The sequence below is a fragment of the Lithobates pipiens genome, unplaced genomic scaffold (assembly GCF_037356315.1).
Source record: "Lithobates pipiens isolate NorthernLeopardFrog02 unplaced genomic scaffold, aLitPip1_a1.2 Scaffold_28, whole genome shotgun sequence".
NCBI classification, from domain to species: Eukaryota; Metazoa; Chordata; class Amphibia; order Anura; family Ranidae; genus Lithobates; species Lithobates pipiens.
Genome location: NW_027507789.1, coordinates 15,788,746 through 15,814,672, shown reverse-complemented (window position 1 = coordinate 15,814,672; position 25,927 = coordinate 15,788,746). Strand labels below are relative to the sequence as shown.

The following is a 25,927-nucleotide window of genomic DNA, read 5'->3' as shown; positions in this document are numbered from 1 at the left end:
CTCTCGCACTGTCTGTGCGAGGAAGGAGAGCAGCGCTGAGAGATGATCTCATATGTTTACATATGAGATCATCTCCCATTGGACATGCCGATCACGCTGTAAACGGCCGCTGTGATTGGCCGTTTACAGCGATCTGTGTTTGCCTGTCCCCGGGGGACACGGCGAACACAGAACTTCCACGATGCGCGCCCGCGGCGGCGCGCATTGCGGAAGTAAACATCAGGCCGTCCAGGGACGACCGCCCGGACGAACGCGGCTGCTCTACGGCCGTCATTCGGCTATAGGGCGGGCGCGAGGAGGTTAAAGAGGAAGCAAAGGCACTTTAAAAAAAAAAAAATGCAACCTGCAAGGCAAAGGCATAATGAGCTAGTATGCATAGCAAGGGGACTCCGCAGATCATGATCTAAGGGGGAACTGTGATGTAAGGGGGGGGGGGCTCTGGTCACCTTTGGTCTCAGAGTCCACTACATTGCCCTTTACACCAGAGTTCCCACTAACATCAGGGTTTGCAGAATTCCCCCTTGCACTGTCAAAGGTGAGGATATGGTACAGAGGTGGTCGGAGCATGGGGACATGGTACAGAGGTGGTCAGAGCATGCGGACATGGTACAGAGGTGGTCATATGGACATGGTACAGAGGTGGTCATGCGGACATGGTACAGAGGTGGTCAGAGCATGCGGACATGGTACAGAGGCGGTCATATGGACATGGTACAGAGGTGGTCAGAGCATGCGGACATGGTACAGAGCTGGTCAGAGCATGCGGATATGGTACAGAGGTGGTCAGAGCATGCAAACATGGTACAGAGGTGGTCATGTGAACATGGTACAGAGGTGGTCATGTGGACATGGTACAGAGGTGGTCATGCGGACATGGTACAGAGGTGGTCAGAGCATGTGGACATGGTACAGAGGTGGTCAGAGCATGTGGATATGGTACAGAGGTGGTCATGCGGACATGGTACAGAGGTAGTCATGCGGATATGGTACAGAGGTGGTCAGAGCATGCGGACATGGTACAGAGGTGGTTATGCGGACATGGTACAGAGGTGGTCAGAGCTTGCGGACATGGTACAGACAGAGGTGGTCATGCGGACATGGTACAGAGGTGGTTATGTGGACATGGTACAGAGGTGGTCAGAGCATGTGGACATGGTACAGAGGTGGTCAGAGCATGTGGATATGGTACAGAGGTGGTCAGAGCATGCAGACATGGTACAGAGGTGGTCATGCGGACATGGTACAGAGGTAGTCATGTGGATATGGTACAGAGGTGGTCAGAGCATGCGGACATGGTACAGAGGTGGTTATGCGGACATGGTACAGAGGTGGTCAGAGCTTGCGGACATGGTACAGACAGAGGTGGTCATGTGGACATAGTACAGAGGTGGTCAGAGGATGAAAACAGGAGATACCAAGACAGAGATTGCGAACAAACATTTAACCACTGCAATTCTTGCTTGATAACTCCTGCCTGTGGGCATAACAATAGATTGCTTGGCTGGCGGCTGCTATGGATTGATAAATGCAGGTCCGAGGTTCAGTGGTGGGAGTCTCCAGAGTCCAGACGTATAATACAGATGGGCACAGTGCTGTGGTGGTGGGAATCCTGAGCTCCTAACTTCAAACAAGCTCCTTCAGCCACAGTGCACTGCAGCGGCAGGCCTCCTGCCTGCTCCAGTGATGCAGTGCCGAGACACACCATGACGCCGCCCATTCAAAAATGGCGTTCTTACGTCACTTACTCGCTGCGCATGCACCCGCACGACCGAAAAAAGGCAGAGTGTGTATGAGCCCAGCGGCCTTGGGAACAGTGCATGCAATTTTGAATGTAATGTAATTTTTACGGGCAGCCCAAAAATGGGTTAAAATTTATGGGCTGCCCGTAAATTAGCGGGAGGTTGGCAACACTGTTGATGACTGACTACGGTGTCTGGTCTCAGCAGCCATGATACACCGTGGTCAGTTTACAGAGGGGAGGGGAGAAACTGGCAGGATCAGCCAGGTTTTTTAGGTGTTACAGGGGGCCAAATGACACAGGACAAGCACTGTGTCATATAACATGCCTTAAAGGAGCAGGATACTTCTTTTTTTTTATTTGGGGTTAACCATTGTTTTAAGTGCTGTGATATTTTCACCATCATTTTTGGTTCTGTCCTCAATTACTTTGGAGTCTCTCTCTTCCTGCAACAAAATGGTTGTCCTGCCCCCTCCATAGCATTCCCCTTATTATCCACTTAAGCCCCGGACCAATTTGCAGCCAAATGACCAAGCCCCTTTTTGCGATTCGGCACTGCGTCGCTTTAACTGACAATTGCGCGGTCGTGCGACGTGGCTCCGAAACAAAATTGGTGTCCTTTTTTTCCCCACAAATAGAGCTTTCTTTTGGTGGTATTTGATCACCTCTGCGGTTTTTATTTTTTGCGCTATAAACAAAAATAAAGCGTCAATTTTGAAAAAAAGCAATATTTTTTACTTTTTTGCTATAATAAATATCCCCAAAAAATATATAAATTTTTTTTTTCCCTCAGTTTAGGCCAATACGTATTCTTCTACATGTTTTTGGTAAAAAAAAAAAACGCAATTAACGATTATTGATTGGTTTGCGCAAAAGTTATAGCGTTTACCAATTAGGGGATAGTTTTATAGCATTTTTATTAATATTTATTTTTTTACTAGTAATGGCGGCGATCAGCGATTTTTATTGTGACTGCGACATTATGGCGGACACATTGGACATTTTTTACACATTTTTGGGACCATCGTCTTTTATACAGCAATCACTGCTATACAAATGCAGTGATTCCTGTGTAAATGACACTGGCAGTGAAGCAGTTAACCACTAGGGGGCAGTGTAGGTGTTATGTATGACGTTATCTGTTTTTTTTTTATTGTAGGGGGCGTGGCCTTCCATGTGACGTCACTGATCGTCCTTCCCTATAAAAGGGAAGAGACGATCGTGACAGACACACAGGGAAGCACGGGGAGAGGTTTGTTTACACAGACCTCTCCTCGTTCTTCAGCCCTTGACCCGATCGTGGGACACCAGCGGCGATCGGGTCCGCTGGTCCCGCGGCCACGGTCACAAAGCACAGGACCGGGTCGGAAGCGCACCGCCAGCGGCGCGCTCCCGACCCACGGCTGGGCACTTAAAAAGCAACGTACAGGTACGTGCTTGTGCCCAGCCGTGCCATTCTGCCGACATACATCGACGTGAGGCGGACCTTAAGTGGTTATAGAACACATTATGAATTTACCACAATGGGAGCTCCTTGTAAAGAGTTCACCACTGAAATCACTGAGAAGGATAAGAAACCAACATGAGCTTATAGCTACCCAGCATTTGCCAAATACAGATCAGATTTGGGTGAATTGCTAAAACCGTCACTGACTGCCGAGAATGAAGCATACAGCACGATAGATTCCTAGTTGGCGATTGTCATTGATCCATTCCAAAGAGCGATCGCAAGATGGAGGGGCTCGGTGAAGGTGGTGGTGAAGGTGTGGAGGTGTCTGATGGGGTCGCTCAGCTCATAAAAGGAGATCCGCCCGGCCTCATAATCCAGACAGATCCTGAGTTTATGACTGGTAGGCTTGTACAGACATGATATATATACAAAATTATGCACCACATTATAACCATTACTACACCTCCGCAAACACCAGGAATACTTATTATCCCCAATGTTTGTTTTCCTGTCCATACTGGGATAACACAACCCGACTCTCCAGCTAGTTGAATTACTGGTGTCCACCTCCCAGGAATGCCGTCCCGAAGAAAAACTTCTTCTGCATTGAACCTGATAGTTCTTAAATCTTTTGGGAGTTTCTAGACGATTTATTGTTGCTGCTGACAAAGATGCAGTTTTCAAATCTCCTGAAATCTTTATATTATTAGCGGCCGTTTCCTCATCAAGTGTAACTCCTTCCGGTTTCTGAATACTAAGGGGAATATCTTTTATAAAGTCAGATAATTTGTGTAATCTGTCTGTGATGGAATTCTCGTAAAAATCACCTTCACTCGGGATCTGTGTGTCCGTATTGTCTTCCTGCTCGGTTTGGTAGATGTCCTCTCCATCTGAGTTCTGGTCCTTCAGGATGGTCATTGGGTCGGTGGTGTTACACAATTCCTCAATATGATTTATTTTCCTGGACAACTTGTCCTTCTGTATCTCCAGCTGTTGGATAATTCTGGACACAGATTGTGAGATCTTCTCCGCCTGCCTGGAAATCTCACTCAGGACTCTCTTCTCACGTTCTTCCAACTCTCTCCGGACATCTCTGAAGAGGGCCGTGACTCTCTCTATTACACCGGCTGACGTTTTTTGTACATCTGTTTTACGTTCCTCCAGACTCCGGACTTGTTTCTCAGCCCATGCTTTCTTTGAGGTCATCATCTCCAGATCTTTCCTCAACTTCTCCTTCTTCTTCTCAGAGGCCTCATCCAGCTTCTCCACCGGGTGTCCTTTGTGTTGTCCCTCGGCAATACAGTATACACAGATACAAACCCTTTCTTTAAGGCAGTAATACTCCACAATCTTTTTATGGATGGAGCATTTTCTGTTCCCCGGGGAGTTGGTGGGATCGGATAAAACGTGTTCTGGTGACTTGGCGTGGATTCCCAAATGCCTGCCACATAGGGAACTTTCACAGTGCAGGCAGGATTTTATAGCCGGTGCAGGAGAGTCTAAACAGTAAGTACAATAGATTCCCGTATCTTCCGGAACGGGCTGAGAAATAAGGAACTTCTCCGCTATGTTCCGTAGAGCTCTAGCTCTAGACAGTACGGGTCGCTCCTGGAACTCCTCTCTGCACTCCGGACAGGTATAAAGTCCAGATGCCTTCCGAGTGTCCAGCACACGGTCAATACATTCCCGGCAGAAGTTGTGTCCACATCTCATCGTTACCGGATCCGTATAAATGTTCAGACAGATGGAGCAGCTCAGCTCGTCTATCAGATCGGGAGATGCCATTGCAGCCTGCAGGAGGAGAAATGAAAGTGAAAGTTTGGTCAATTTCTGCTAAACAAGAATATGGAATAATATAAAGGAAGAAGAGTCACCGGAGCTCCACTTGTCCAACTCACCTTTCAAAGCCCCGTCCAGGCACACCATCCAGGACCTCAAATATTTGAAGATTTTAAACACAGTTTGGGGGGATCTCAAATTTTTGCTAGCTTGTAGCAGCTCTGGATGGATTTATCACATTTCAGTGTTGTAAGTCCCCCAAATAATAACTTCCTTTGTTCAAAAATTGACCTCGCCGATCTTTGGGGGTCATTCGTTGCCTTCATCAGACCACTCTCTTTGCTCGGAGATTCTGTTCCGGCTTTCCCCTCCGCAGTCAGAAACACTTGGACTTCCTCGTCGTGTGATCACTGCCCCACCCCCGCTATTAAAGGTACAGAGCAATGTCTAGGAAATAAAGTGACACGGGAAGGAAGGAGGATGTAAATAACTGCTGTATAGAAGGCATGCGGGTCCGCCAGGCAAAGATTTGCACACTTATAATATGATGGAGATCAGTTACCAATGCAAAACAATTTTTTACTGACAGTACGTGGAAAATTTACTGACTGAGCTATTTATTAGAAACAAAACTCGCCTAAGTAGTGATAGCAGGCAGTAGCAGGAGATGTATCCCCATTGTGGAAGAGGCTATCGCGTGGTCTGCATTCAGAGCAACAGAAATCTGAACTGTTTATGGGCTGGTTCACACCACAAAAGAACTCCGCAATTTTTCGGGTGCGTTTCTGCATGCATGTTTTTGGAGTGTTCCGGTGCATTTTTGATGCGGTTCAGGATGCATTCTAGATGCTTTTTTTCTTATTTGTTCCCGTTTTTTTTTCACTGTACTGAGGTCCAGTGTGTTTTTGATGCGTTCCAGTGCATTCCAGTGTGTTTTTGATGCGTTTTACTACGTTCCAGTGCAGGAAAAATGCAGAATGTTCTACTTGTTTTTCTGGAACGGGAAAGTCCTGGAACTGACCGCACTGGTGTGAACGATGCCATCGTAAACCATATATCCTACTTTTCATGCGTTTTTGATACAGAAAAAGAAACGCACCGGCCTGCATGTGGTGTGAACTGGCCCTAAGGCTGAAGGAATGTATAGAACAGAACATTACACCGATGGAGCTCTTTATGGAAAATAAACTGAAGTTGTGTGTTTTATATGCGATGTGCAATAAGGCTCGATTCACATCTATGCATGTTGCTTTTGAGCGTTTTTGCGGTGCTTGTCGCGTTTTTGGACACTCATTTTTAACGCAATTTTGCCGTGTTTTGCGGTTTTTTTTTTCTTCTTTTTTTTTTACACTGTGGTTGCTTACAGTGAAAAAAAAAGAAAAAAAAACACATAACGCAAATTGCGGTAAAAACACGGTACTTGCGTTTTTGATGCGGGTCCATTGACTTCTATTACATACAAAACGCTGCATTTTGCATGAAAAAAGTCCCTGACCCTTTCCAAAAACGCAGAGGCACAAAAATGCATTGATGTGAACATGTTCCATAGGAACCCATGTTAAAACATTTCCCTGCATTTCTGCAAAATGCATCAACAAACGCGTTAGTGTGAATCAAGCCTAAAACAAGCCCATTCATTGACGGTCCACCTTCATTGCCCTCACTGCCAGTCATCCAGTGCCTGGTGCGAAGATGAATAAAGGCACCCCCCCTTCCCCAGTGGTGCATGAGGCAAGGTTAATAGTAACACTCTGTGCTGAAATAGTGCCAACCTTGTAAAGCTAGCCCCATCATGCGACAACTTCATGCATTGCACATGGTTGCACGGTGGTTTGATGTGACCGGAGGGGGGCAGGCAGCGTGACAGGAGGGGGCAGGGTGACAGGAGGGAGCAGGGTGACAGGAGGGAGCAGGGTGATAGGAGGGAGCAGGGTGACAGGAGGGGGCAGGGTGACAGGAGGGGGCAGTGTGACAAGATGGGACAGGATGACAAGAGGGGGCAGGGTGACAGGAGGGGACAGTGTGAAAGGAGGGGGAAGTGTGACAAGAGGGGGCAGAGTGACAAGATGGGACAGGATGACAAGAGGGGGCAGGGTGACAGGAGGGGACAGTGTGACAGGAGGGAGCAGGGTTTTAGGAGGGAGCAGGGTTTTAGGAGGGGGCAGGGTGACAGGAGGGGGCAGAGTGACAGGAGGGGGCAGGATGACAAGAGGGGGCAGGGTGACAGGAGGGGACAGTTTGACAGGAGGGGGCAGGGTGACAGGAGGGAGCAGGGTGACAGTAGGGAGCAGGGTGACAGGAGGGGGCAGGGTGACAGGAGGGGGCAGGGTGACAGGAGGGGGCAGGGTGAAAGGAGGGAGCAGGGTGAAAGGAGGGGGCAGCGTGACAGGAGGGGGCAGGGTGACAGGAGGGGGCAGGGTGACAGGAGGGAGCAGGCTGACAAGAGGGAGCAGGGTGACAGGAGGGGGCAGCGTGACAGGAGGGGGCAGCGTGACAGGAGGGGGCAACAGAAGGGGGCAGGGTGACAGTAGGGAGCAGGGTGACAGGAGGACCCATGGAGTGGACTATTCTATGCAGGACAATGTATTATGCTGCCACTGGGTCTGACTCCCAATCATCACATACATGTAGCATTGACCCCCGAAAGAGCGGCTGGTTTTGGTGGGATTACCATTTACCTTCTGCACCTCATTCTTGTTTAGGGGTTCCCGAGGTTGATGGCCCAATAACTGCAGAGACCGACACTTGAATCCCTTTTTAGGAATTTTTATTTGCATAAAACGTTGAACAGAACACAGTCTCTCAGTTGGGAATAGAGGGTATGGGTAGTAAGGCTCAGGTACTTTTTTGGAAACTGCTGACTAGGGATGAGCCGAACACCCCCCGGTTCGGTTCGCACCAGAACTTGCGAACGACCCCCGTGTTCGGTACGAACGTTAGAACCCCATTAAAGTCTATGGGACTCGAACGTTCGAATTGGAAAGTGCTAATTTTAACGGCTAATATGCAAGATAGTGTCCTAAAAAGGGTTTGGGGACCTGCCTCCTGCCTCAGGGGACATGGGTCACTGCAAAAAAAAGTTTTAAAAACTGCCGTTTTGGCGGGAGCACTGATTTTAATGACGATTAAAGTGAAAAAAAGTGAAATATTCCTTTAAATATGGTGCCTGGGGGGTGTCTGTAGTATGCCTGTGAAGTGCCATGTGTTTCCCGTGTTTAGAACAGTCCCTGCACAAAATGACATTAAACGGAAATAACACCATTTAAAACTGCTTGCGGTTTTAATGTTATATCTGGTTCCTGCAATATGGTTGAAAATCATTGAGAAACATGGCATGGGTAGCCCTCCCTGCCCATTACCAGCCTATTTGGGTCTTGTACGCATATTAAGGGGAACCCCGTACCCATATTAAAAAAAGGAAATGCGTGTGGCCCCCAGGCCCTATATACTCAGAACAGCAGTATACAGGCGGTGCAAACAAGACAGGGACTGTGTAGGTTTGTTGTGTTAAGTTTAATCTGTTTGTCATTTTCAACTGGTACATTTTTAAAGTGTAGCTCCAGTCAAAAAAACTATCTTTAAAGCGGAGGTCCACCCTAAAATGGACCTCCGCTCATCGGAATCCCCCCCCCCCTCCGGCGCCACAATCGGCACCTTTCAGGGGGGAGGGGGGTGCAGTTACCTGGATAATCCAGGTAACTGCACCCACTTCCGGGCTAGCTCTCTGCGGAACGGGCGTAGGTTACGCCCCCGTTCCGCAAGCGCCCGCCCCCTTCAGCAAGTGCCCCGCTGCCTGCTGGGAAACACACAGCTCCCAGAGGCAGCGGGGACCGTCCGGATTGCGCCGCGCGGCTCGCGCATGCGCAGTAGGGAACCGGGAAATGAAGCCGAAAGGCTCCATTTCCTGATTCCCATACCCAAGATGGCGGCGGGACCCGGCAGCCGAGCGAGCGATCGGCTTCGGGTGCCGACATCGCGGGCGCGCTGGACAGGTAAGTGTCACTATTTAAAAGTCAGCAGCTGCAGTATTTGTAGCTGCTGGCTTTTAAAAAAAATAAAAAAAACGCGGAGTCCCGGTGGACTCCCGCTTTAAGCTTTTTGGAAAACATAGGGAAGGGTTATCACCCCTGTATAATTTGTTTTGTCGTCCATCTTTTTTCATCTCACTTGCTGTTGTCTCCTTGCGTTTGCAAGTAGGAGATGTTTGTAAGTTGGATGTTTGAAAGTAGGGGCCTGCCCTATATTATAGCGGTATGTACTGGGTACAGAGCACGCAGACAGCACGCACTATCTCCTAACACTACTGACTGCAAGCTCTATTATTAACCACTTGTTAGCCCAATGTTTGCATAAAGTGAAAGATGAAGTTATGCTGAGTAAATAGATATCAAACATGTCACTCTTCAAAATTGCACATGCCCGTGGAATGGCGCCAAACGTCGCTACTTAAAAAATCCCCATAGGCGACGCTTTAATTTTTTTTTTACTGGTTACATGTTTTGAGTTGCAGAGGAGGTCTAGGACTAGAATTATTGCTCTCGCTCTAACATTCTCGGCGATACCTCACATGTGTGGCACATGCGAGCACATGGGGACATGGGCGCTTTAATTTTTATTTTATTTTTTTATTGTTCATTTTACTTTATTTATTTTAGTTTGACATTTTTTTCCCCAAAAATATATTTTTGATCACTTTTATTCCTATTACAAGAAATGTAAACATCCCTTGTAATAGGAATATGGGGTGACAGGTCCTCTTTACAGTGAAATCTGGGGGGTCAATATGACCCCACATCTCACCTCTAGGCTGGGAAGCCTGAAATAAAAAAAAAAAAAAAGATTCTGGCTTTGATCGTACTGGCGAGTTGGTAGAAGCACCGGAGGGCGGTGAGGGGTGGGGGGCGTCTATGGCTGGGTATTTCAGGGTATCACCGAGTATGGCTGGGTATCTCTGAGTATGGCTGGGTATGGCAATTTATGGCAGGGTATTACAGAGTATTGGCGGGGTATTGGCGGGGTACTACAGAGTAATAGCAGGGTACTGCAGAGTATTGGGGGGTACTACAGAGTAATGGCAGGGTACTGCAGAGTATTGGGGGTACTGCAGAGTAATGGCGGGTACTGCAGAGTAATGGCGGGTACTGCAGAGTATTGGGGGGTACTGCAGAGTATTGGGGGGTACTGCAGAGTAATGGGGGTTACTGCAGAGTAATGGCAGGGTACTGCACTGCAGAGTAATGGCAGGGTACTGCACTGCAGAGTAATGGCAGGGTACTGCACTGCAGAGTAATGGTGGGGTACTGCAGAGTAATGGCAGGGTACTGCAGAGTATGCACTGGTATTGCAGAGTATTGGCAGGGAATTGAGAGGTTAAATTCGGTGAGCAGCGATGTGGGCACTGCAGATGCAGCCCACATCGCTGCTGACACCGATCTCTTTCCCCTCCGCTGTACCGATCGGTACAGAGAGGGGAGGGAGGAACAGGCGTCATAACATGACGCCGGTTTGCTTCCAAGTGATCACTCCGTCATTTGACGGAGCAATCACGTGGTAAACGGCCGCGACGAGCGGCCGTTTACCGTGATCCGTGATGCGACCCGGCGGTCACGGATGCTCTCGAGTGCGCACACCTCGGGGCACACGAGAGCAGAATTCTGGGAGGCCATTAATTAACGGCCTCTCAGAGTTAAACAACCCCCCTGAAGCCGTTAATCGGCAATGGGCAGTTGTTAAGTGGTTAAAGCTAGATCACTAGCTATATAGGTGAGGTGAATATAGTGGTGTATACTGCAGTCAGGGCACAGACAACAACCACTACACAGCAGCAAGATAGGAAATCAGCCAAAAACGATTGGTGTGTACTGTGTTGAAGGTACACAGAACACCCACTGCTTCAGATGCTAAGTAACACACTACACGAAGCCGCTTCAAAGGCGGCCTTATATAGTGTGGGGCGTGCACTACACAGCCTGAGCTATGATTGGCCACAGGCAGGATGCCTGTGGCCAATCATGGCTCTCCTCGCTGCCGGCACTGCGATTGGCCAAGCATGCGGGGTCACAGTGCATGCTTGGCCAATCATGGGGCAGCAATGCACTGCGCCACCGCAGTGCATTGTGGTCCGCGCGCGCGTCACTCGAATTTTGACGCGAACGGCCCAAACGTTCGGAATTCGCCGAACGGCCGAACAGCCAATGTTCGAGTCGAACGTACGTTCGACTCGAACACGAAGCTTATCCCTACTGCTGACACTTGGAATGTCTCTCTCTTGATGATCCAGGGAATAGCCACTCGCAACTGGATATTTCAACTACCGGATAAATCCCTGTTTGTGGATTTAGCAACCGACAGGTGATTTAAGCTTAGCAAAGTCTCTGCCACAGTCTAGAACTTTATGTTAGCACAGAAATTTAGGTGTAACCAAAGGATGAAATTAGGAACTTTCTTACAGTACCAGTATCTTGCAGCCGGTCCGGTGATACCTTAAGAATGCGGATTCGCTTGGTGTCCTTTCAGCTCAGCTTCTAGGCTCTTACCGCGCAGCCAGCCACGTGCGCGGCCCTCTTCTGAAGAGTCCTCCCCTGGTTGCGTTTTGAGTTGCCGGGCCTCTCCAAACCCGAGGCGGCACCGGACCACCTTGAAATCCTCCTTCCAGTTACTGTGCCTCGGACTAGCCAGTCTTGAGACTCAGAAACGGATGGATTCGCACCTCAGGCCATGAGGGTCTCTGGGGCTGGTTAGGAGGACCAGGACCACGGAGTCTGAACATACTTCTGGACCGGAACCCAGAACCTCGAGACCTCAGCACCTTAAGTACCCTCTCCCGGAATACACAGTGAGTCAACGGACCCACTGATTGGCTCAGAGAGAGAGATTGGTCCCCAATGCGTCCAACCAGACTGCGTTCCAATGCCTGTCAAATGTGATACATGCGCATATGACCAGGCAGAACACAATACACTCCAGCCAAACTGATGCCAAAATCACAATTTACATAATTTAAACCTAAGACCCAACTATGGTCTTAGAAAAAACTAAATTTACAAAACATAGCGCGTGCTCTTCAGGAGTACCGGCGCTACATACAACCCTCCCTCCTCAGTCTCCTGCATGGTCTGTTCCCAGTCAGCTCAGCTATCTGTGTGATAAATAAATTGCCGATTGTCCGATCATGGAGCTTTGACTGGGCAGATTCATTCTTCTATAGCGGTCTCCTCCTCCTCAGTTTTCCAGAGTTCTAGTGCCCTCACCCCCATTGTCTGCCGGGTATCTCTTCTCCTCCTGTAGGCTCTGACCTGTGCATTGCCCGAGAAAAGTTCTGCCGGAAAAAAGCCATGGGAGCACGGGGCAAAAAAAATCAAATAGTCCCGGTAGTAATCTTTAAGCTGCGGTTCCCGGCCGTTACATTCCACCTGCAGATACTATAGAAGCGGTGTCAGGATAGATTGGATTGTCCAAACTGCTGTATTAGCATAAGAATAGTAATGTTCCAGCTGAACAGTTAGAGCCCTGAGCCACAGTGCGGTCTGGATCATTTCTCCGGGTTCCAGGAGGCAGGAGACCCGGACACGTGATTCAAAATCACTCTAAACCCGTACTGTCTGGGTGAATCCCGGACAGGTGGCAACCCTATTAAATCACACCAGTGCAGTCAGTTCCAGTGTGTTCTGGTTACAGAAAAAAAAAAAAAAATAGAACATGCTGCATTTTTTCTGCACTGAACTGTACTGGAACTTGGTAAAACACACACCTCCCCATTTAGGCCCGATTCACACCTATGCGCTTTTAGTGCTTTTTGCAGATTGCAGATTTGCACTACAGAACGTGTTCCATAGGAAACCATGTTAAATGGACTGTAGTGCAAATCTGAAGAATACAAAAAGCACTAAAAGTGTGAATCAGGCCTTAAGGTGAAGAGAAAAAGGGGGGGTGCACTGGAACGCACGGGAAACGCATCAAGAACGCACATGCAGAAATGGACTTTGTTTCTATTTTCTTGAACTGTAACTGGGCGCTGCCATTTAAAACCATATAACCTACTTTCCATGCGTTTTTAATGCAGAAAAAAAAAACACTGGACTGCGTGTGGTGTGAACTGGCCCTAAAGCCGGGTTCAGACATGTCGATTTGAAAAGGGTCCGGTGCGTCCCTGTTCTCCGATACAGGTGCGAATCAGGTCCAAATTTTTCTGCCTGAATTCGCACCCGATTTGGAGCCAAAAACGCACAGGACTCTTTTCAAATCCAGACCACGGCCGCCTTGGAGCTGTGTGAACCGGCTCCATCGAGAGCCGGTAACAATCTCTTGTCATGCGAATTGGATGCGGAGAAAGCCACATCCAATTTGCCTAAGTGTGAACCCAGCTTTAAGGTTAAGAAAAATAAAATAAAAAAGGGAAAAAACAATTAAAAATGCACTGGACCGCACCAAAAATGCTTCAAAACCACGCATGCAGAAAAGCATCCGGAATGCATACAGACTGGGTTTCCATGGTGTGATCTGGCCTTTGATGTTTCCTTTCAAAACTATTGTCTGGGGTTTTCTACGTGGATCTGAAGGTGCCCATAAACACTTCTGTCATTGGCAGATCCTATGGAAACCAATCGTATTGAGGGGGATCACCTATTGTCTGTGGGTTCCCTGACCTCTAAAGTCTTCTCTCCACTCAATGTTCATTTTCTGGGAATGCACTTTATATTTTCTACTATGCAACATAATGGAATAAAAAGAAACACACATCGTTATTAACATAAACATTGTTTATTAGAAAATTAGTTCTTTGTGTCTTTACTGATACACTTACAGCCCATTCATAAAATGTAGGCCACAGCATGGAACCCTCTCTGCTTGCTGCAGCAGAGAGGAACGCCATGATTGGACAGAAGGCTTTGACAAATCATGTGACCGGGCTGCCTTCTTTCTTTTCTTCTCCAATTAGTTTATTGTATCAGTGCTCACTTTCGGCACCGGACCTGGAAGATGGCTGCTAGTAGGGCCACTCACACTGATCTCTGCAAAAACACAGCAAAAAATGCACAAATGCGATTTTACCGCATTTGCGGTGCAGTTTTTAAAGTGACAAAAAAATCTCACTAAAAATGTGATTTTGGACACGCTTTTAACTGAATTTTCCATTTCTTTCAATGGGAAGGTGCGTTTTTGGTGCAGTTTTTTTTTTTAGCTGCCCCAAACATGCTACAAAGATGCTGCAAGCAAGATTTTTTTTTCACCGCAATGGAAGCACGCCACCCCAGCGTGATGAACACGTTCAGACTGCACTCGCACCTCATCGCTTTGAATTGGCGGGCAGATTTGCTTCGATTTCAAAAGCGCCCGAGGTGTGAATGACAAATCGTAGAGCGCACTCCTGATATTCCATTCCTTTGAATGGCACCTAAAGTCGCAGTACGGTTCTGCCGCGATAAATCGCGCTGCAAATCGCGGCAACCCGCATCGCATGAAGCTTGTCTCCCAAAATAAAGAGTTAAGGAGCCACTTTTGGGCGAAATGCTTCACGCCATGCGGGTTGCTGCGATTTATCTGCACCTTATCTGGTTTTAGGTGGCATTCAAATGAATGTGCGTTCTGCAATTTGAAATTGCGATCAGAATCGCGGCAAATCTGCTCCCCCCCACCATTCAAAACGCCAAGGTGTGAATGCAGTCTCATTGATTTTAAAGGGAAGCATTTTTCTTGAGCTTTTCAGACTTTTTATTTTTTATTTTTTTAATATGCAAAAGCGCTTGAAAAACTCCTCTGTGAAAGCAGCCGTACTGTAAGTGATTGTCAGCTTCCTCAGTGGTCCATCAGGTATAGAATATGCATACTTATAATAATATACCAATCTGGACCACTGGAAGTATACAATAAATAAACTTGGATTAACTCTATAAGAAAAAAAAAAAAAAAAAAAATCGATAAAAAAAAATATAATTTTGATCATATGCTGAACATAGAACACATGGGTTGGTACAGTGTAAGCAACAAAGGCAGCATGTATTAGTGATCACTCACACCTAATTGTGATCGTGTGGGATTGATCCATAGGTGTGTGTGTGTGTATGTATATATATATATTATATTATATATATATATATATATATATATATATATATCCCCGGAACATTGATCTCCCCACAGTGAAAGAAGAACATAAGCAGAGCCAGTAAGAGTGAGAAATTTCCCATCTTCCTGCCTGCACACAGAGCGATAATACTAATGCACATGGGGTGATTAGGGAGTGCCTGGCTACAACCGGCACACACTGTGCACCCACCTATGGATTGACCACTACTACTGTATATATTTTTTTCTGCAGTTTACACAATAGGAAGACATTTGCTCTGTTTGATTTATAAGTGCAACTGAGAAACCAGAAATTGACCGTGCAGCATTAGCGAAAATGTTTTTCAAATACCTAGACAGTGTGGTGGGCTAAGGCAGCTCCTGGCATTCTAGATCTCTCAAGAGACTCCAGGGCTGAGATATTTTTGGTTCACTTCTATCTGCCTTGGTCTCCTCAAAACCAAAAAATGGCGCCCTGCTGCTCCTGTTGCAAGCCCCATAAAATAAGAGTACATTGGACACTAAGCCCCCATTCACACCGGTGCAACTTTTCATGTGATTTGACAGATCAAAGTCGCACCCCATTTATGGCTACGGAACCGTTCATATTGGTGCGACTCTGACTGGCACTATTTTGAAAAAGGTTCCTGCCCTATTTTTGGCGATTTCATGTGCGACTTGCATTGACAGCTCTGCGTGAAGTCCCACAGATGTCGGCAAGCCGCACATCAAATTGCGCTGACCAGCGGCTTTGAAATCATGCTGAAGTAGCGAGATTTACAAAAATTTACTGTACAAAAACCCTGTACAAGGTAGCAGACCTGGGAAACGCAGTGCAAAGGTTTCACCACCAGAGTTTGTAAGAAAAAGAATACTAAAAGGGGTAATTTTACTAAAGGCAAATAGATTGTGAGCTTTGCAAAGTGCAAGTTGCTCCAGAGCTTAGAAAATGAGGTGAAGCTTCACTTTGCAAAGAATATCCAATCACATGCAAGGAAAGGGAAAAAAAAAAAGAAGAAACAGCATTTTTGCTTGTACATGATTGGATGATGGACATGATTGTACACGATTGGATGATGGAAGTCAGCAGAGCCTCAGCTCATTTACTAAGCTCTGGAGCAGCGGTCTCTGAATTGCCGCCATTTGCGTGCTTTTATCCGGCCCTTGAGGCTAAAATTCCCCCAATGGATAACAATGATGGGGCACAATTTCTCCCAATGACACCAACAATGAACCCCAATGACACCAATGATGGGGCGCAATTCCTCCCACAAATACCAATAATGGGGCACTATTCCTCCCACTGATGGGGTACAATTTCTCCCACGGATACCAATGATGGGGCACTATTCCTCCCACTGATGGGGCACCATTCCTCCCACTGATACCAATGATGGGGCATTATTCCTCCCACTGATGGGGTACAATTTCTCCCAATGACATCAACAATAAGCCCAATGACGGGGCACCATGTCTCCCAACGAGACCAAAAATCGGACACTAGTCCTCCAAAGAGACCAACAAGGGGTCCAATGACACCAATGATGGGGCACTATTCCTCCCAATGAGACCAACAAGGGGTCCAATGAAACCAATGATGGGGCACATTTTCTCTCAATGACACCAACAATGGAGCACAATTCCTCCCACTGGCACCAACGATGAGGCACAATTACTACCAGTGAAACAAATAATGGGGCATTATTTTTTCTCCACTGATGTTGGGACCTTTTCTACTCCCAATGGCCACAGTCCGGCCCCCTAAAGTCTTAAGGACAGTAAACTTGACCTTTGTTTAGAAAATTTGGGCCCCTGCTCTGGAGCAACTGCACGTGCAGAGTGTGCAGTCTATTTGCCTTTAGTAAATCAACGTCTACAGTATATTACTATCATGGGCTTTAAAGCTAAAGTCTAGCTATGGCTTTCCTAGTAGCATTACATTGGTCCAGCTTAAGCTGTAAGTAGGCATGTACTATGCTCAGCAGATCCCTGTGGAAGTGCACAATCACTGTAGTAGCCACTGCTACTACAGTGATCCCTGCTAGCGTCCGTCTCCAGTGGCTGCGTAGTAAACACAGGGGGTTGCTCGCTTGAAGAAGCTATTAAGAGAAGCTTTTGCATTCTTTCAATGGATTCAAAGCGTTCTCCGATTGGACAAGCTGGAGAAGTGGGGTTGGAAGCCGACGTTGTGATCTCCACCTTCACCTCAAATCAGAAAACATTTGCATTTAATGAAGACATTTCAAAACATTCTGTGAAGGCTACAGAAACCAGAAGATGGTGGTGACCACTGTAGTAGTGACAGCTACTACAGTGATTATTAGTTTAAAACAGGGATCGGCCAGGTTTGGCGCATACATGCTTACATTAGTCCATGTTGGACCAATGCAACTATCCAAAAAAAAAAAAGCTATACCTAAACTTCAGCTTGCTCACACCAGATGCTTTTCAGTGCATTTTTAAACTGCATCCAGATTGCATGCACAGTGTTCGCCATATATTGCAATGGCCCTAGTTGACACCAGTGCAGTCAGTTCCAGTGCAGTCAGTTCCAGTGCTTTCAAGCAAAAAGTATAACCTGCTCCATTTTTCCCCCCATCTGGAATATATCAAAATTAGCGTAAATGCACATTTTTCTAATGCAAAGTGTCAAAATAAAAAATAATAAAAAAAGAAAGAGGAGGAAATAGGTAAAAAAAAAAAAAGGAAATGAATTGCACTGAAAAACACTTAAAAAAAATGCTTCAATAACACATATATGTCTATACAAAAATGCATTAGAAAAAAAAAATGTATTTTGTGGTGTGAATAAGCCCTAAAGCTGAACTCCAGGTATAATCTTTATTACATACTTATATCGGTCCAGTTTGCCACAACAGAAGTATGCAGAACTCAAACCTGAGGGGCGGCTGAGGAAGCAGACATCCACTGTAGTAGCCAGCGCTACTACAGTGATAGCCATGATTTTCTGGGTCCTGTGCTGAGCAGCTTCCCTACTGCTTGCTCAGCACTGTCGCCATTCACAGAATGCCTTGTTATCTTTTTCAATGAGTGCAAGATGCACTCTGATTGGACAAGGTGTAAAGGAGAAGCGGGTCAGTGGCTTCACAATCTCCATCTTGTCCAATCAGAGAATGGCTTGCATTTATTGAAAAAAATAAATAAATACAAGGCGATCAGTGAATGGTGGCAGCACCGAGTGAGCAGCCCCTCTGGTATGAGATGGACCAAAGTAAGTATGCAATAAAGACCATATCTGGAGTCCAACTTAAATATCCACCAGAAATTAAAGAGGGATTTCACTGTAAAAAAAAATATTAAAAGCCAGCAGCTATAAATACTGCAGCTGTTGACTTTTAATAAATGGATACTCACCTGTCCCAGGGTCCAGTGATGTCGTCAGCCGAGGCCGATCGATCGCTCAGCTCTCGGCTGCTGCTGCCACCATTCTAGGTGAGGGAACCAGGAAGTGAAGCATTGTGGCTTCACTTCCCGGTTCCCTACTGCGCACTATGCCTCACTATGCCTCTTTCTGTCCTGGCGCGCTGTCTGCTGGGACACACACGGGTCCCAGAGACAGCGCGCCGGGACAGAAAGAGGCATAGACTCCCGTGGGAGTCTATGCCCGGAAGTGGGTGTAAACACCTGTCTTAGACAGGTATCTGCACCCCCCTCCCCCCTGAAAGGTGCCAACTGTGGCACCGGAGGTGGGGGGGGGGGTTCCGATGAGCGGAAGTTCCACTTTAGGGTGGAACCCAGCTTTAAGTCAAACTGAACAGAATGAAACATGCAGAAAAACGCATTCCTAGTTTATAATGGTTATTGATCCTTTCCAAACAGAAACAGCAGCATGGAGGTGCTCGGTGAAGGTGGTGGTGAAGGTGTGGAGGTGTCTGATGGGGTCGCTCAGCTCATAAAAGGAGATCCGCCCGGCCTCATAGTCCAGATAGATCCTGAATTTATGGCTGGTAGGCTTGTGTCGAAATGGAATACGTTGACAGTCATGCACCGTATTATACTCATCATGGTTACACCTCTGCAAACACCAGGAATCATTATTGTCCCCAATATAGGATTTTCTGCCCATACTGGGATAACACAATCCGACTCTCCAGCTGTTCGAATAACTGGTGTCCACCTCCCAGGAATGCCGTCCGGAGGAAAAACTTCTCCTGCTTAGAACCTGAAAGTTCCTAAATCTTTTGGGCGTTTCTTGACGATATAATTTTACGTTCGTCCAAGAGGCGGTTTTCAAATCCATTGAAATCAGTAGATCATTAGCAGCGGTTTCCTCATCAAGTAAAACTGCTTCTGGTTGCTGTATAGAGATGTGAATATTTTTTATTATGTCAGATAATTTGAGTAATCGGTCTTTGATGAGATCCTCATAGAAATTTCCTTCACTCGGAATCACTGTGTCCATAATCTCCTCCTGCTCGGTATGACCGATGTCCTCTCCATCCGAGTTCTGACCCTTCAGGACAGTCATTGGGTCGGTGGCGTTACACAATTCCTCAACGTGACTTATCTTCCTGGACAGCTCGTCCTTCTGCATCTCCAGCTTTTTAATCACAATGGACACCGACTCCGATATCTTCTCCACCTGTTCGGAAATCTGGTTTAGGAATCTCTGCTCAACTTCGTCCAGTTCTCTCCTCACATCTTGAAACAGGACAGAGACTCTCTGTGTCACACGAGCTGCTTTTATTTGTACATCTGTTCTGCGTTCCTCCAGACTCCGGACTTGGTTCTCAGCCCATGCTTTCTTTGAGGTCAACATCTCCAGATCTTTCCTCAGCTTCTCCTTCTCCTTCTTAGGGGCCTCATCCAGCTTCTCCACTGGGTGTCCTTTGTGTTCTCCAACGGCAATACAGTGCACACAGATACACACCCTTTCCGTGGGGCAGTAATACTCCATGATCCTGCTATGGATGGAGCATTTTCTGTTCCATGGGGTGTTGGTGGGATCAGATAAGACGTGTTCTGGTGACTTGGCGTGGACTCTCAGATGTTTGCCACACAAAGAACTTTCACAGAGCAGGCAGGACTTTATAGCCGGTAAAGGAGAGTCCACACAGTAAGTACAATAGATTCCCGTATCGTCCGGAACGGGCTGAGAAATGAGGAACTTCTCCGCTATGTTCCGTAGAACTCTAGCACTGGACAGTACAGGTCGTTCTTTGAACTCCTCTCTGCACTCCGGACAGGTATAAAGTCCAGACGCCTGCTGAGAATCCAACACACTGTCAATACATTCCCGGCAGAAGTTGTGTCCACATTTCAGCGTTACCGGGTCCGTATAGATGCTCAGGCAGATGGAGCAGCTCAGCTCGTCTATCAGATCAGCGGATGCCATTGTAGCCAAACTGAAAGTCTGTTCAATTTCCGTTAAACAGGATGCACAGAATAATATACTGTAGGAGTTACCGGAGCTCTACGTGGCGCTCACCTACCCACGCATGCACTCCAAGGTCTCAAATGCTTACAGTTTGCAGATCTCGGATCCTTGTGATCTTGGTAGCAGCTCTGGGTTGGATTTCACACATTCCAAGGGTGGGAACACGTCTGCAATTTCCCCAAAGGATGATTTCCTTTGTATCGGTTCAAACTATGGCCTCACCGCTCTGGGTCAATCGCTGACTCCTTCAGATCGTTCTCCTATGTTTACAGGCTTTGCAGGGCATCAGTTGCTTCCAGTTACCTTCCCGCACACTACACTGGATTTTTTTTTTTTTTTTTTTGTATACCTTCCAGCTAGGACCTTCCAGTCATGTGACCTCTGTCCCTCCCACAGGAGGGAATTAAAGGCACAGAGCTGTAGCTAGGAATTAAAGTGACAGTGACATGGTTTAACACTGCAGAAGGGAGACTGTTATGGCTTTTTCAGTTGATTTCAATAACCGCTGAGCAACCGGGAATCGCAGATACAATCACAAATATTTCCCTAGCCACTTGCTTACCGGGCACTTTAGCCCCCCTCCTGCCCAGACCAATTTTCAGATTTCAGCGCTGATGCACTTTGAATGACAATTGCGCGGGCATACAACACTGTACCCAAATGAAATTTTTATAATTTTTTTCCCACAAATAGAGCTTTCTTTTGGTGATATTTAATTACAGCTGGGAGTTTTATTTTTTGCTAAACAAACAAAAAAAGATGAAAAAAAAAAAATGTTCTTAGTTTGTTATAAAATTTTGCAAACAGGTCATTTTTCTCCTTCATTGAAATGCACTGATGAGGCGGCGCTGGTGGGCACTGATAGGTACAGTTAAGGCGGCACTAATAGGCACAGATAAGGTGGCACCGATAGGCACAGATAAGGCAGTACTGATGGGCAAAGATGGGCACAGATAAGATGGCACTGATGAGTGGCACGGATGGGTGGCACGGATGGGTGGCACTAAGGGGCACTGATAGGTACCACTGATAGATGGGACTGATGGGCACTGATAGGTGGCTCTGATAGGTGGCACTGCTGGGCACTGATAGGCGGCACTGATGGGCACAGGTAGATGACACTGATGGGCACGGATATGTGGCACTGGGGTGCAGCACTGTTGTTGAGGCAAATTTTGGGCACTGATAGGTGGCACTGTGGGCACTGATGGGTGGCACTGTGGGCACTGATGGGTGGTACTATGGGCACTGATGGGTGGCACTGATGGGGGGCACTTTTTTATTAGTTAGGTGGCACTGGCAGGGGGCACTGATAAGCTGGCCGTGATCGGGACTGATGTCCCTCTCACGGCCGCCGGTGATCGGCTTTTTCTTTTTCTCCTCGCGCTGTCAGCGTGAGGAGGAAAAATAGCCGATTACCGGCTCTGTTGTGTCACATGATCAGCTGTCATTGGCTGACAGCTGATCACGTGGTAAGGGGTCGGGATCGACCCCTTGCTCCGATCCGTGATCAGGCGAGTCTCATAGACTCGCTGATCACAGAGCGCGCCGCGCGCGCCCCTCAGGGGGCACGCAGGCCGCTCGTGCACGGGACGACGTCAATAGACGTAGTCCTGGCAAAGCAGGTCCACGCTGTAGCCGTCATTTGGCTATAGCGCGGATTCCTAGTGGCTAGACAGTAAACAATCTACCACACTCAGTGCTCGGTTCACACCAGTGCGTGGTGCGAGATCGCATGTGATTCGCAATGCACTGCAGTGCAACTCACATGCTGCGTCCGTGTGATACGATTCAGTCATACAGATAGTATGGCTGATATCACGTCGCATTCGAACCAAACTCAAACAGGACCCTTTTTTTTGGTCCACATCAGAATCACATCCGATTTATGTCCGAACGGTCATTTCGCAATGCGATATCTGAGCTAAAAAGGGGGGGGGGTGTCATTAACATTGTATTGACACTCCCCGCAGTTCGCATATGGCAGTGTGAACTGCCGCATGAGTTGGGTGCAATGCGGGGATTCGCAGGGTTCCCGCATGGCGCCAGTGTGAACCGTCACTTATCTTCGATCGACTATCAGATTTCAGTTGATTGTGAGGTGGAAAAGTGACAATAAAATGGACGGCTTTAACCACTTCAGCCCCGGAAGGTCTTACCTCCCTTTCATGACCAGGCGACGGGGACCCATATAAAATTGATGTTTTTTTCCCCCACAAATAGAGCTTTCTCTTGCTGGTATTTGATCAGCTCTGCGGTTTGTTTGTTTTTTTGCGCTATAAATGGATGGCTTTAACCACTTCAGCCCCAGAAGGTTTTACCCCCCTTCATGACCTGACATGGACCCATATAAAATTGATGGGTTTTTCTTCCCCCACAAATAGAGCTTTCTCTTGCTGGTATTTGATCACCTCTGTGTTTTTTTTTTTTTTTTTGCGCTATAAACAAACAAAAAAAAAGCAACCATTTTGAAAAAAATAAATTTTTTTACTTTCTGCTATAAAACATATCCAATATTTAAAAAAAAAAAAATCGAATTTTCTCATCAATTTAGGCCAATATGTATTCTGCTACATGTTTTTAGAGAAAAAAAATCCCAATAAAGCGTATATTGATTGGTTTATGTTAAAGTTATAGCGTCTACAAAGTATGGGATATATTTAAGGAATTGTTATTTTTACTAATGGGGGCGATCAGCGACTTATAGCGTGACTACAATATTGAGGCGGACAAATCGGACACCTAACTTACACTTTTTTTTTAGGAACCAGTGACACTAATAAAGTGATCAGTGATAAAAAATATGCACTGTCACTGTACTAATGACACTAGCTGGGAAGGGGTTAGCATCAAGAGCTGACAAAGGGTTAATGTGTGCCTAACCTGTACTTGGTTACTGTGGAACACAGGATCAATACCTTCCCTATTGATAGAATATTGATCTGCCTTGTTTACATAGGAGGACCACCGCACTGCTTGTGTCCTGAACAACTGGGGGGTCCCAGGGGATAACGAGTCCACCGGACCTGCTGATTGGCTCCCGCTGTGTCCAATCACAGCGGGGCTGGGTCGCCAGTGGCACGCATGCGCCCCCTAGACCCGGAAGTGCAGGATCACACACTAGGTACGTGATCCTGCTGTATTTATACAGTATATGGTCGGCAAGCTGTTAAAGGGTAACTCCACTTTCATGGGGAGAAAAATTTGCAAATTAAAAAAATAATAATATAGCATCTACAATTGTGACTCAAGTTGTAATGTAATTGAGTGTTATTAAAAATGACCTTTCCTTTACAATCTGCAGCTCTGAAATTTTTTGTAAAATGCAATTGTGCAATTGGCCACCTGGAGGCAGTCTATACACTGATGGTGTACAGAGCACCCCCAAGACATTTCATTTCCTGCTTGTGTGATTGGCTTACTGATTTTCCCAGAAGTCTGCACCAAGATACAAATTCCATTTTGGCATCCATTGCACCAAAAAATTTATTTTTTTGGTCAGATGCTCCCAAAGGAAATCACGTCTAACGGGATGCAGACCCTACCACTTTCCTCATTAGAGCCCTGCAGGTGCAGCAGGTGACTGATAATTATGAAACCACTCCCATTAGATTCACTCCGCACATGGACACAGATAAATAAACATCTATTATTTCAGAATAACAAAAATTAGGAATCTGCAACAAAGTTTGTTAATATCTTTGCAAACATAGATGACCCAGAGGGAAATGTTTTTTTTTCTTTTTGCAACAAAGTGGAGTTACTCTTTAATAAAGTTTACTGAAAGATCACATTGAAATAGAAACTAGGGGAAAATATGCCATTAATGCATTTTAGATCTTTTATCTTTTTTTTCAGTCGATTGAAACCAAAATTTTACGACTTCTACTGCTTTGTAATTTCATCAAAGGATTAAATAGAAGTGCGATCGTTCCATGTGTTTGGCCATATTTGGTTGGCTTATCAAATGCCTGCTGCTTCCCTGTGCCTAGAGACAGTGGCGTAGCATGGGTTGTCAGCGCCGGGGCCAGGCAAGTAATTTGCACCCCCTAACCCGTGGACTTTTGGCACTCCCTGAGTCCCTTCCCCTAGTTCTGCTGCGACGGATTGTAAAGGGCTCCTCACTATTAGTTGAGTCTGAGTGATAGCCTTTTGACTACGGTAGTCAAATAGCTATCTCTGATTCAACCAATAAAAGGCTGCAGGCAGCCAATCAGAGACTCTGGTTATGAATAACGAGGAGGCGGAGCCCTTACTAATCTCCATTGCAGCGGAGCGGCTAGCCATCAGCCAATAACCCTGACATAAAGGGTGGGGGGGGGGGGCAGCCAGGTGGAGGGGAGAGTGGAGCCAGGGGGACAGAGGAGGGGGGGTGCAGCCAGGTGGAGGGGAGGACAGATACAGGTGGACAGAGGAGGAGGGGATGGTGCAGCCAGGTGGAGGGGAGGACAGAGCCAGGTGGTCAGAGGAGAGGGGGGATGCAGCGAGGTGGAGGGGAGGACAGAGTCAGGTGGACAGAGGAGAGGCCAATGGCTCCGGCTGCTGTTTCAGCCAATGAGGAGGGAGAGTACCCAGAGAGCCGAGACTTACAGAGAGCCTGAGACTTAGCAAGTATCGGGGCCTGCAATACTAAACCATGCATAGCACGATAATTATCTCCCAACATAGAGCAATAACTAACCCTAACATAGCTCAATAATTAACCCCCGGCACCACACAATAATTGACTCCAACTTGTGTGTGCTCTTTACATTGGTGGTCAGGGTGCTCTTTACATTGATGGTCAGTGTGCTTTTTACATTGATGGTCAGTGTGCTTTTTACATTGGTGGTCAGTGTGCTGTTTACATTGATAGTCAGTGTGCTCTTTACATTGATGGTCAGAGTGCCCCTTATGATCTGTTTCAAGCTATGTCTTATGTATGGCCATACCACCACCGTACCACCTTAAAGTGGAGTTCCGCCAAAAAAAAAAAAAATTCAAAGTCAGCAGCTACAAATACTGCATCTGCTGATTTTTAATATATGGACACTTATCTGCCCAGGGTGCCCACGATGTCTTCACCCAAAGCGGATCTGTCCCTCGGCTCCCTTGGTAAGGGAATCAGGAAGTGAAGCCTTGTGGCTTCAGAGTCTGGCTCCCTACTGCGCTTGCGCGAGTCGCGCTGTGCAATCTCACTGGTCCCTGCTGTCTTCTGGGACCTGTGGGTCTCCCAGAAGACAGCAGGGGGGGGGGGGTGGAGGAGGGGGCCGGACATGGCGTAGATAGCCGCGGATACTGTGGCGATCTATACCCAAAAGTGGGAGCAAATACCGGGATTATACAGGTATCTGCTCCCCCCTTCCCACTAAAAGGTGCCAAATGGGAGGAAGCCGAAAAACGGAAGTTAAATTTTTGGGTGGAACTCCGTTTTAAAACCACGGTCCATCCAGCAACCATAATCACATTAAATAAGTTCCTTCCAAAGACAGCTCAACTCTCTAATAAGACACAGCAG

At 46.9% G+C, this 25,927-nt stretch overlaps 2 protein-coding genes across 2 annotated transcripts; both read right to left on the bottom strand.

Moving 5' to 3' along the window:
• Positions 1-334: 334 nt before the first annotated feature.
• Positions 335-5,402, bottom strand: LOC143935112 (E3 ubiquitin-protein ligase TRIM39-like). The gene is made up of 2 exons (XM_077458746.1): positions 5,087-5,402; positions 335-4,979 (listed from the first exon to the last, which is right to left on the bottom strand). The coding sequence occupies exon 2, from the start codon at positions 4,971-4,973 to the stop codon at positions 3,426-3,428; it is 1,548 nt and encodes a 515-aa protein (XP_077314872.1). The 5' UTR covers positions 4,974-4,979; positions 5,087-5,402; the 3' UTR covers positions 335-3,425.
• Positions 5,403-13,708: 8,306 nt separating this feature from the next.
• Positions 13,709-20,804, bottom strand: LOC143935111 (E3 ubiquitin-protein ligase TRIM39-like). Its single transcript, XM_077458745.1, has one exon. It carries the CDS (start codon positions 20,386-20,388, stop codon positions 18,838-18,840), a length of 1,551 nt encoding a protein of 516 aa, XP_077314871.1. The 5' UTR covers positions 20,389-20,804; the 3' UTR covers positions 13,709-18,837.
• Positions 20,805-25,927: the final 5,123 nt, after the last annotated feature.

Bases quoted from the DNA above. Each gene is read 5' to 3' on its own strand.
- LOC143935111 (XM_077458745.1), bottom strand. From the start codon at position 20,388: ATGGCATCCGCTGATCTGATAGACGAGCTGAGCTGCTCCATCTGCCTG.
- LOC143935112 (XM_077458746.1), bottom strand. From the start codon at position 4,973: ATGGCATCTCCCGATCTGATAGACGAGCTGAGCTGCTCCATCTGTCTG.